This window comes from Schistocerca cancellata, chromosome 1 (genome assembly GCF_023864275.1).
Source record: "Schistocerca cancellata isolate TAMUIC-IGC-003103 chromosome 1, iqSchCanc2.1, whole genome shotgun sequence".
NCBI lineage: Eukaryota > Metazoa > Arthropoda > Insecta > Orthoptera > Acrididae > Schistocerca > Schistocerca cancellata.
In genome coordinates this window covers 81,898,484-81,911,292 of record NC_064626.1, presented here as the reverse complement: position 1 = coordinate 81,911,292, position 12,809 = coordinate 81,898,484, and the positions used below count along the sequence as shown (strand labels likewise).

Sequence of the window (12,809 nt, the reverse complement as noted above, 5' to 3'; positions counted from 1 at the left end):
CAAAGAGATAAACAACTTTTATAGATGACACTGATAACTAGAATTAATGATATTGTCTATACTCTATTTAGGCTTAAAAGGCTACATGCTAACATAAAAGCTGCTGCCTCTTTACATACAGGCTGTGGCACTGTGTGATATTTGAAAAAGTTTTCACAACCAGGTAGCGTAAAGACATACCCTTTGAAGAAGCCAAAATCCAAAATACGTCCTTGTTCTCCATGGTCCAAGTTGTTTAATATTTCCATCTCTTCTGGTGTTAATTCAAAATCGAATATCTGCAAAGGATAACATAACAACAAGCTTTTGTTTAAGTAGGTAAAGTATACAATGTAAGTATATATTTCAAGATAAACAGAAAAACAAAGTAGAGAATGTTAAAGATAAAAGTACAATTAGTGATTACTGGTTGATATTAGAACATTTTTTCCTGAGCAAATATAATTTGAAAACTGTAGATACACTTCAGATAGTCTAGTTGATGGATTTTTTCACTTTACAGGACTGAAAATGCTAGTATAAAGCCTGACACCAAATTTAGTAATGCTTACAATCATTAAAGTTTCTATTAATGTTCCACACCAAAAAAACAAGTCAGTGACTGAGACAGACTTGAAATGACAAAATTCTGTTAATTAGGGAAAGAATAGATTGCTGCCCACCATGTAGAGGAGAAGTTGAGATGTGGACAGGCACAACAAAAGGACTGCTATACATTTTAGCTTTCAGTCAAAAGGCCTTCTTCTGAAGTAGAAAGCACACACACGTTCATACAACTACAACTCACACATGTGTGACCACTGCCTCTGGCCACAGCAGCCTGTGTCTGGAGCACTGAAGCCACCAAAATAAAAGGTGATTCATGTTTTGTATAGCTACCTTTCAACGAACTACTTATATTTTGCAAAAATGTGAGATTCACTAAAGTGTAGTAATGTGCATACTTTTTTACAATTATTTTCAGCAAACAATTATGAGATACAGTTTTAGAAACCACAAATGGCAATTGAATAATGACTACCTGAATCTAAGACAACAGAATCATTAAATAAGAGATTCATCATGTGCAAGCGACGCAGAACATTTCGATGTATTAGAGAAGTTTATTGTGGTGGTATAATACTCACCAACTGATGTCCACCATTCACTATCAAACACATTGATTATGCATTTTATGAACTTTGCATGTACCAGACCAAGCTGAAACAGTACGCAAACCAGTCAATTAGCCTGGGGAAGTTGCTGGCACATAACCTACGCAGTATCATAGTACAACTGCAGGCAGACTGCTTATGCATACAGACTGACCTACTGGGGACTACATGGCACTGGCTTTGTGAGATACAACTTCATGCTAACTTTTGTGCCAGTTTATTCTAAGACAGTATCTGACAGGTGACTGTGACAGCTGAGAGAGGTGCAGTGGATATCAAAGACAGAATCAGTTTCAATGACGGTACCAGATCATGTAGATGTAACTAACAGATTTGTTCATAATGGGGAAAATATCAGTCCAATGTGGAGAACAGGACTGGCTGCCTTGATTAATAACTTGTACAAGAACATGAATAACAAATTTGAAAGCTTAAACAATGATTTAAACAAGAGGTCTGAGGCACTGGATGAACAGTTTGAATATCTGAACCATGTGATTAAAGAGTTCAGAGGAAACAAATTTTAATGATGCTGACAACAAGCAAGAAGATGTGAACGGAGTGTTTCCTACAGTCATAAGAAGAACAGAGAAGAAATTTAAACTATTGAGTTTCTAATATCAAAAGACAATAGGGAAGCAGCTGCATCCAGCTTTATAAAATTAAAGCAAACAATGGATACTAATGATGCGAGAAAAGACAAATTGTTTAACAAGGACCATGTCTTTCAACAACAAATAAAGAAACTGGAAAAAGTTGCAGAGTTGTCACTGGACAACACAGCGTTAGGAAGATGATGGTAGCTGAATCAACACCCATTTCCATTGGGATTGATGAAGATGCATATTTTTGTGATACAAGAACTTTCAATCATGTTGGGCAAGAGGAATACACCATATGGGGCTGTAGAACAATAGAAACTTCAGGCTGGAATATCAACAATGCAAGGAAAAGACAGATTGCTACTTACCATAAAGATGACACATTAAGTTGCACACAAGTACAATTAAAAGATACTTACCTTTAGCTTTTGGCCACAGCCTTCATCAGAAGAAGGAAGAGAAGCACACACACATTCATTCATGCAAGCAAGCACACGTCAAGCACATATGACCGTCATCTCTGGCAGCTTGGACGAGAATGTAACTATCACATAGAATGGACTGCTTCTTCCATTCCACATGACAGTTGTATTCTGGCCCAAGGTGCTGGTGCTGGCAGTCATATGTGCATGAGGTCTGCTGGCTTGTGTGAATGAATGTGTGTGTGTTTCACTTTCTTTTTCTGACAAATGCTTTGGCTGAAATCTAATGTCTAAGGGTCTTTTCACTGTGCCTGTATCCAACTTAACATGTCATCTTTATGCTAAGTAGCAATCTATCTTCTCTTTACATTTTAGATATACACATAATTCTGTAAACTATTTACTGATGAGAATAAGTGTCAAGGAAATGGGAGCATGTAGCTTATCATGATGAGTCGACAGCCTGAATACTAAGCTATTGGAGTTTACACTGTAATGTAGGTATTAACCACTCTAGAGCAGAAAAAGTAAATGATCTTAGTGCCACAATTGCGTAATTAATCATTTTTCCTTTCACAGCAATCTGTGCACTAATACCAATGTAAAGTTATATGATCTGAGCAAAACTCGTGATGCCAACATGCTGCCACTATGTTCAGAGGTAACTGCACACCAAATAGATCAAATGGCACAGCAATACTTTAAGCCTCCATCTGAAATTTGTGTCTCACTGTAATGCGGTTTTGTTCTTTCAGTTTAACATTCAACTTGGATTCGTATTTAGTGAAACTGATGTCCAAGCTTTCAGTTTAACAGGCAGTGGGAAGGACAAATGGAATAGGAAGCTGGATCATGAGTTATGAGTCTGTGGGGAGTCCTACACTACTCAATAAAAACCTGTAACAAGAAAGCAGCAAAGCATGGACCAACAAATGAGGTTAACATAAATTTCTGTGACATAAGATCACATTTCAATTAAAAATGTCATAAATACTGCCAGGCCATCTCAAACCTAACTCCTGGTAGGACAAAGTTTTTCTGACTTTGATAGTGCTACAAAAAAAATTCGTAGACACTTAGAGGTTTGCTATTAGCCATGATTCATGACTGAATCACTAAAGAAGATACAAGAGTCATTTATTACAAGAAAAGCCATAGTGATGTCCTTCAGAAGGAGAAGCAGTTTATTCTCAAATGAGGAATCACTGTCCATCAAGAGCAATAAGCATGCTCACCTTCTGAAGTAACCTTGAGTGAAATGAAGAAAAAGGACATTCACTTTATTTTTGAATTTTTAGGAATGAACACTAGAGTTTTATAACAGCATTATAAGTGCCTAATAACTTTTATGGACTTCACAACTCAACAAGATCACAAAATTTTTTTATGACTTTCAAAAATTGTAAAGTAATTCGATCTAAGTTTTTCAAAATTGTTACTTTACATGAAAATATGCATCATTCTCAACAGTTAACAAAAGAATAAATAAGGATCTTGTTTACACAGCTTTTTCCATTCTCTGGAGGAAAAAACAGAAAAGAAAAGAAAAAGGTTTTTGGTATCTAGATAAATCAGGTTTTTCCACTCTGCATTTACTCTCAGGTACCTCAATGAAAAATAACTTGTGGGAAACAAATGAGTTGTACTTGTACTGAAAGGGCAAGGAGGCGATGAGATAATAAAAGTTATTCTTCACATGTTTTAAACTGCACAGGATAAAAGACAAGAAAGATATGATAAAGACTTGTTTCAAGAAAGCAGATGCAGCTCCTTTTCTTTTGCCCAGTGTCATTCCATGTGAAATCAACCAATAAAAAAATAAATTTTAATCTTAATGATATAGAATTTTGTAATACTCTCTTTTTCAGAAAAGTTCCAGGAAAGGTCTTTTTTATTTCTGAGTTTGCAATACTAAAAAGGAACAAATGTTGTTTCTATGTTACCTTCCATTGGGGGTGGGGGAGTCCTGAGGTGCACATCAACACCAGGGGCTTCTCATTCAAGGAAATTGAAGGACTACTCAATGATTGCAAAGCTTCAATAGGAGAGGCTATAATCAATGCTCATCATAGCGAAGAGGATTTGACAACGCAAACTGAATATGAAGGTCCTCCATCACTGTCACACAGAGGGCTACTGACAAGATCTAAATCTAGTATAATGTAGTTGGTTCCTATTTCTCCAGGAGAGGGGAGAAATGGCATGTGCTGTGCTGCATGTATAGTGGAGTACTTGGCATCACCACATGGTGTGCTACGGGTAGCCAGTTCAGATCTTATCACCAGCAAATAATTGTTACTCAGTATTTCTCATTTCTAGAAAATTCTCAAAATTTCTTGTACTTGTAGTGCTTGCATATCCTGGAATATTTGATATTTGTATAAACAGCACCACTCTCCATTCAGGAGGCGGCTCTCTTCTGTCTACATGTCAGTGTTTTTAATAAATGTGCTTTCAACACTAACAGGCGTTGCACTTCATTGATGACTCTGGTTTTGGATTTGGACTTGATTATATATATAATGTGACAATATTACTCTTGCTACTTATCAAAAGTAATTATTATTGTAACATAAATTCTTAGAAGGTGACTACTGACTTAATTAATTTGCATGTGGTTGTATGGTAATTTATTAATGCTTTCCATTCATAAATGGGATTATTGACTGGATACAGTATACAGTGATTGATATATTTTATGTGGAGAGATTCTTGCAATTTTTAGGATGATAATTTTGACAGATCTGAGAGTGTACAGCCTACAGATTCTGAATGCTTAAAAATCACTCTTGTTGTTGTGATCTTCAGCCCAAAGACTGGTTTGATGCAGCTTTCCACACTGCTCTATCCTGTGCAAGCCTTCTTCATCTCCAAATAACTACTGCAAACTCCATCTTTCTGAATCTGCTTGTTGTACTTATCTCTTGGTATTTACCTCTTGGTCTCCCTCTACGATTTTTACCTCTCACTTTTCCTTCCAGCGCTACACTGATGATTCCTTGGTGTCTCAGAATGTGTCCTATCAACTGATCCCTTCTTTTGGTCAAGTGAGCCACAGATTTCTTGCCTCCCCAATTCTATTCAGTACTTCCTCCTCATTAGTTACGTGATCGATCAATAATATTCAACACTCTTCTGTAGCACAACATTTTGAAAGCTTCTATTCTCTTTTTATCTAAACTGTTTTTTATTGTCCATGTTTCACTATTAAACATGCTATCAGGTGAAAAATGAGTATAACAGAGGTCATGAAAGTATATTACAAGGCAGATGCAAAGTTGCTTGGGTGTACATACTCAGACATACAAAGAGGCACTGATGCAGCCTGTGGATAGCCAGCTTTGTAATACTAAATTTCAGTAGGGAAAGGATAAAGCTGGCTTCATGAATAAAAATAGCACAGCTGACCATTTGAAAGCCATGAATGAAATTATACAGAATGTTGCAGTGAGTAGGAATTACCATTTTGCCTAGATTCAAAATTTTGCCTGAGAAAACTGTTCACTCAGTCCCAACACAATCTGTAGTAACAGACCTTGAGAAAAAAAGGTGTGATACAACTTATATTCACATTCTGAATAATATAGAGGCCTATATCAATACAATAACTTCCACTAGAATTCATAGAGAAAGTAAAAAACTGAAAATGGAAATGCTGTACTAATGAATTTTTTAAATGCTCTCCTAATGAATTTTGCAAATCCATAGTAATTTGTAAAAACTGTCAATGGAGATAACTTTTATAATTTAAGTCACAAACTGATAGGTTTAAAACGTCAACATTTTTATCTTTGCTTTGGGATCAATTCCTTGATCATACAGTAATAATAGACTTTGTGAAAGAAGCCTAAAAAGGTGTTTTGTTTAGTTGCTACAATATACAATGTTTCACCAAGAACTTACTGTTGAATCAATTAAAATGGAAAGAGGAGTTAGGCAAGGGTATTCTGTATCACTAAAAGTATTCTTTGCAGTCCTAGAGGAAGTTTCTAGATCCGTAAAGTGGAAAAACAAAGAAAAAATATTTCTAATGAAATACAGACGATTAATGGGAAAACTATTCAAAACTGAGGGTTGCTCATGAAGCAATGGGACAGGGAACAGATGCGTGTGGAAGTTTTAATTATACCTACACAATAAAAATGTAATGAAGTTAAGCAGGACAAGCAGCCAGTGATTGAATTGTAGGTGGGCCAAGGAAGTTCTTTGCTGTATTCCAATGGACTAAGATGAGACGAAGCACTGTATGCCAAATGACTATAGGAGAAAACTATTGAAATGAATGGGTCTTTTAATTATATAAAGTTTGTAGCGATGGAAAGAAATTCAGACTTAAAAGTGGCAAAACCCCCACCACCAACTTCATTGGAAAGATGTCCAGAAGTGTGATATTTTGTTGATAACATGGCTTTGCTGGAACTGCTAAACATAAATTAAATCTTTTCTATGACAAATCTCTGCAGAAACTGTGCAGAGTTAATTTTTTATAACTACTAGTCTTATATGGGAACCAAAAGACTTTTTTTTGACAAAGTGACCAATTATTTGTTAAATTTTGCTAAGTTTTGTACTAAAAGCAGGAAGAGTACGGTTCAAAGCCCTGGCAATGATGCAGTCATTAGAGACAGAAGGATTTTACTGGAAAAAGTTTTGGGTCTCGACCAGATGGTTCTTTGCAACATATGAATACTGATTTTGCTGCTACTTTCTGGTCCATTATCATTGACATGTACAGCAAATATCTTTTTGTTATTCCAATATACTCAACTGCCAGTCTAGCATTGTCAAAGTACTCATTTCCTCCTTCTGCTTAGAAGGTTTGTCATAGACAATTGTTTCAGAAAATGGTCCCCAATTGTCATCATCAGAATTTTAACAATTCTGCCAACAAAATGGGATATGAGATATACAAATGGCACCATTGTCTCTTCAATAAAACGGTGAAGCGAAACATTCTGTTCACACATTCAAGGCTCAGATATACAAATGTTGTGCTTTGCATTTGAGGGAAAATGCTTTGTTGTTGTTTCTGAACACCTATGCTTGCTCATGACAATTTGCCAGCATAAATCTTACATAGCCATCACCACTGCACTCTGTTGCATCTCTTTCACCCTTGCCATTCTGTTTCAGATCCTAACTTCATAATGAAGTTCCATACGAAAGACAAAGTTTTCTTTTGTATACGCAAAAAAACTTCGCAACTGGGAGTCTGGCACTCAGACATCTGGTTGTGCTCATTATACCTTCATGCTATGGTTGGCACCCTTTGATGGCACAAAGACCAATTTTGTTTCCATGATTATTATAGTGATCCTGCTGTAGATTTTCCTTTTTCAGACATGCTGCCTGCAACCTAGCCTGCTGCTCCGAGCAGCCCTTGCTGGTGCCTTACGTATGGGTGCATGAGTCTTCCAATGGCTCTGCCATGGAGATCAACCTCTGCACAACTCTACAGCCACTGTCACCACACCCATCATCATTTTCAGTAACAGCAGTAGTGGACACAAAGTTTTCTATCATGTCAATAAAAAGCCTCACAACTGAGAATATGGTATTGTCACTCATACATCCGGCCACACTTATACCACTCATGATATTCCTGGCACCTGTCAATGGTACAAAATCCAATTCATTTCTGTGATTATTGTGATCCTGTTATAGATTTTCATTTTTCAGACACACTGCCTGCAACCTAGCCTGCTGCTCCAAGCAGCCCTTGCTGGTGCCTGATCCCGGATGCATGGTGTCCCAATGGCTCTGCATGGAGGTCAACCTCTTCGCACCTTCACGGCCATTGCCACTGCACGCATTGCCATTTGCAGTAGCAGCAGTAACGAACATCAAATCTGCATCAGCTGTCCAGCCTCTGATGTCCTCGGCAGCACCAATGCTGCATCCACCTGTGCCAATGGATGGGTGCCCTGCCTCAAGTTTCTTGGCAGATGTTCTTGGTAGTTTCCAAAATGAATGTCGGGTTGCAGATTGGTTGGCACCATCTCCCATTATTCCACAGGCAACCCTATCAGCAGCACCGTAGCACAGCTCCAACATCGCTCCCCCCTCCCCCCCATTGTCAACATACTCACTATTTGCGATGACAGTGTGCAATTTTGGGGAGAGGAGGCAATGTAGTATTATCACCATCTCCACCAACTAAACCCAACATGTTGCTCACAGCTATGTGATAGATGACACTTCGTAATCGCTCATTAGTGTACGGCTGGGTGAGACTGGCCTTCTACTGCTCGCTGTGTGCAATGAGGGGTGTCATGCATACACACCACTAAAGGATGTAAATCATCTGCACACATCTCTGCTAGGCCAGTGCATGGTTTTAAGCCACAGTTTTGAGCTTGTCCCCAATCAATTTCGTCTACAGAACATTAGTGTGGAGGACTGCAGTGGGGAACACTGCATCAAAGTAGCAAAATACTACTAAAAACAAAGATGATGTGACTTACCAAATGAAAGTGCTGTCAGGTCGACAGACACACAAACGAACACAAACATACACACAAAATTCAAGCTTTCGCAACAAACTGTTGCCTCATCAGGAAAGCGGGAAGGAGAGGGAAAGACGAAAGGATGTGGGTTTTAAGGGAGAGGGTAAGGAGTCATTCCAGTCCCGGGAGCGGAAAGACTTACCTTAGGGGGAAAAAAGGACGGGTACACACTCGCACACACACACATATCCTGCTGTATATGTGTGGATGGATATGTGTGTGTGTGCGAGTGTGTACCCGTCCTTTTTTCCCCCTAAGGTAAGTCTTTCCGCTCCCGGGACTGGAATGACTCCTTACCCTCTCCCTTAAAACCCACATCCTTTCGTCTTTCCCTCTCCTTCCCTCTTTCCTGATGAGGCAACAGTTTGTTGCGAAAGCTTGAATTTTGTGTGTATGTTTGTGTTCGTTTGTGTGTCTGTCGACCTGCCAGCACTTTCATTTGGTAAGTCACATCATCTTTGTTTTTAGATATATTTTTCCTTCGTGGAATGTTTCCTTCTATTATAGCAAAATACTACTACGCATTACTAACATTCAAAAACTTATATACATAAATTAGCATTCAAGACTGTTTCATTTTATTGAGTTAGCCCCTCTTCCCACTACAATCTATCATAGATTCTTATATGCGTGCCAGCCTGCCCTGACTAGCAAAGGTAACTTGATAACTCTAAGGTTCTCCATCTGTGAGCCACTATGTCTTCCCATGTGTATGCAACACTTATCTCATTTTATGAATGGTGCAGATTACCAGCTTTTGCTATCATGAGATTCATTTTATGGTGTGAATCTAAGAAATCAAGTAGATGACTATTTTTAACTGTAGTCCAACTTCCTATTAGCAGTACACTGAATAGTCAGTCCTGTTTATCATATTATCTGTCAGTTAAAAGAAAAGGAACTCCAAATAAGACCAAACTATCATTCAATAATAAAGTAAGAATCGTTACCAACTTCTAGAAGTGACTAACAACAGTATGATACCTTAAGGTGATTGCTGGCTTCTTCCCAAAGACAGAAATGTACATCACTACAAAAATGTAAAAATTATGATGACATTTAGGAAACTCTTTATAAATCTTCAGCTTACCTTAAAGTTCTGCTTTATTCGCTCTGGACTGGTACTCTTTGGTATGACAACTATGTGTTGTTGCACAAGGTGCCTCAAGAGAATCTGGGCAGGTGTCCTTTCATGTGCATCTGCTATTTGCTGCACTGCTGGGTGACCCAGAAGATCAGGAAAATTTTCTGGGCTGCCACATATTTTAATGTTAACAATGTTAGTTGTAATATGTGAATTATAGTTAAGCCTATTTAAAGTTATTAATTCTCAGATGACTGACATGCTGATTCCAAAATCTAACATTTGTGACTGCATCAAAGGAAATTTCACTTCAGAAAACTATAAGATTATAAGACAGTTATCTGACCAATACCTACCTTCTCGAAGTGAAATTTCAGTAATACCAACAAACGCATAAAAAAAATTAAAAAAAAAACAATCTTTTGTTAAGGATGGAAGGAGGATAACTTATTAACTTATAACAGAGGGGCAGCTCACTTAGATCACAGGTTAAGAGAAACCTGTCTCTTGCTGTCATTTAGATGAAGGCGAGGACTGGCAAGCCATTCTCTTCCATCCCTTTGTAATTTGTGCTTGTTGTCACTTTAACAATAAAAGCAGTTTTCATTATATATCTTCATGCATAATTTTGTAACTGAGTAAACCAATTCTGAGGTCAGAGGAAGGCTAGGTCCTATAGGCTACAATAAGACAAGAAAAAGTAAAGTACAACTGTTACAACTGCTTTGGTTATTATTCTTGACTAAGAGTTTATTCTGTGATTTTCCTAAGATGAGACCAGCATTATTAGCTCTGGAAATAATCAATCTTATATATATTTCTCTACTTTACACAAACAAATTTCCTATGTATTGCTTGATCAAACTGCATATCAAATTTTTGTGTAGTTTATTGCCTGATTAGTGCTGGAATATGGAGAAAAAATGTGTCACGAAATTTTAACCCTTGATAGCTGATGCCAGTAGGAATCAAAATTACTAATGTTGTGTAACGGAAACTTGGCACCTCGCACTCCGATTGTGCCCTGTCAACACATGTCTGTGAATGCTTTGCCTGCCAGAGATCACAGTGTATCCAAGGCAGCCTGCACACTCAGTGGCAGTGCACCAGCCTTCAACTCTGGGGGCAAATCTGCTGGGGTCCCGACACATCCATTGTAGTTTCATGATAAGACAATGTACTGGAGACAAACCCATCAACAGCTGTTAGTCCATGTACAGAAAGTCTTTTACAAATTGTGTCAGTCCTGAAAAGGGCCTTTTTTGTAGCTAGGGCATTTTTTACTTAAAGCAGGTGCTGAAACTGGCGACCCCCTGACACGACAAAACCTTGGTAATGTCAAACAGTGTTTTGCCGAATTCTTTCAAAGATCCCTGAAATTGCTCTGATGTGATTGATGACACATTGACACCATTAATTCCTCTTCATTTCTAGGTGGTTCACATCTGGGAGGTGAACTAGAACCTTGAAGAATCCCCCACAGGAAAAAGTCCGGTGGTGTGAGGTCTGGTGATCATGGGGGCCATGTCCTACGAGCACCCCTGCCAATTACCCAGCAGTTAAAAAGTTCATTTAAGTATCCACGCACAACACGACTGTTAAGTGCAGGTTCCCCATCGTGCTGCAATCACATGCATAGCCATATGTCCACGGGAACACTTTCCAGCAGGCCAGTTACAGTTTCTTGCAAAAAGTGAAGGTTATTTGCCCTGGTAAGTTGAGGAGGTAGACAGACAGGTCCAATAGATGGTCACCCACAATGCCCGCCCAAATGTTGAGCAAAAATCATTCCTGATGTCCATGGACGTACATGACGTGAGGATTTTCCCTTGCCCATTAATGAACATGTTGTGTTGTAAAGGCCACCCTGATGGAAAGTGCACTCGTTGGTAAGCAACACAATGGCGGGCAAGTCGGGATCTCATGCAACATGTCACAGAAACCACCAGCAAAACCCTACCTTGTGTTCATAGTCTGCCACAGGATTTAGGTCTTGGACAAGGTGAAACTAAATGGACACTGGCCGTAAACCCTCAAAACCTCCCAGACCAACCGATGAGTGAACCCCCTGTCATGCCCAACCGCTTGAGTACTTGTCGTAGGTACTCCTTCAAAGTGCTCGAGAACAGACTCTTCAAATGCAGCATCACCATGATATCCTACTAATGAGCCTGTTTCGCCAAGTTGCCGGTGAATTACTGTAAACATTACCAGGTATGGGTGGCATCTTGCTGGGTACCATTCATCATACAACCGTCAAGCTTCATGCACATGACCGCCGGATAGTCCATAAACAAAAACCATATCTCATCGTTCTTCAAACAAATACTGTGGTGCCATGCTTACTGTATGGCTAAATTGCAGGTCATGTGTGTGGGCTGTGAAGTGAAACTTACATGTGAATGCCTCTGATGTGAGGTGGAGAGAAACAGCAAGTACTATTCATGTAGAGGATTTGGTGGTCTGTTGCATTGCTGATAAGATTCATTCCTATTCATGTGCGTATTATGTTGGGGCAGTGACAGGGCGGGGGATGTTTGTATGTGTGAATCGACAACTATAGTGCTGCCCATCAACCAACGAAGAGCTACAGGGGTCCCACGGCCAATCAGAGTGTGTTGCGCCAAGTTACCGTAATTTAAAAATGGTGCAATGTCGACCTATACAACTTTAGCAATTTTGGTTCCTACTGGCATCAGCTATCCAGGGTTCAAATTTTGTGATACAATTTGATACAATTTTTCTCCACTCTGTGTGTCAGCGTGTTTTTTTTTTTTTTTTTTTTTTTTTTTTTTTTTTTTTTTTTCATGGCATTATCCCCATACATGATGCAAATGTTTCTGGCTACTTCCACTGCTGTCACCCCTCTATAGAACTCAAACAGAAGAAAAGAATATGTCAGACATGTTCGGAGTTCTCCACTTGACACTCCATTTTCTAGTGTCCACAGCTCCACTCTCTATCTCCAAATGGCAATATGTGAATTCAAATAGCAACAGTGAACTAAAAACAAAAAATGACAATTGATAAATAAACCCATA

The 12,809-nt window shown here is 38.7% G+C and overlaps 1 protein-coding gene across 3 annotated transcripts in view; it reads right to left on the bottom strand.

Moving 5' to 3' along the window:
• The window catches only part of LOC126165787 (1,5-anhydro-D-fructose reductase-like), an 81,677-nt gene that overhangs the window by 29,335 nt on the left and 39,533 nt on the right, over positions 1-12,809 (bottom strand). For all 3 annotated transcript variants that reach the window (XM_049920351.1, XM_049920349.1, XM_049920348.1), the window contains exons 5-6: positions 9,775-9,937; positions 181-278 (exon numbers count right to left, since the gene is read on the bottom strand). In XM_049920351.1, the coding sequence (XP_049776308.1) occupies positions 181-278; positions 9,775-9,937 (261 nt within the window). The remainder of the gene's footprint in view (positions 1-180; positions 279-9,774; positions 9,938-12,809) is intronic.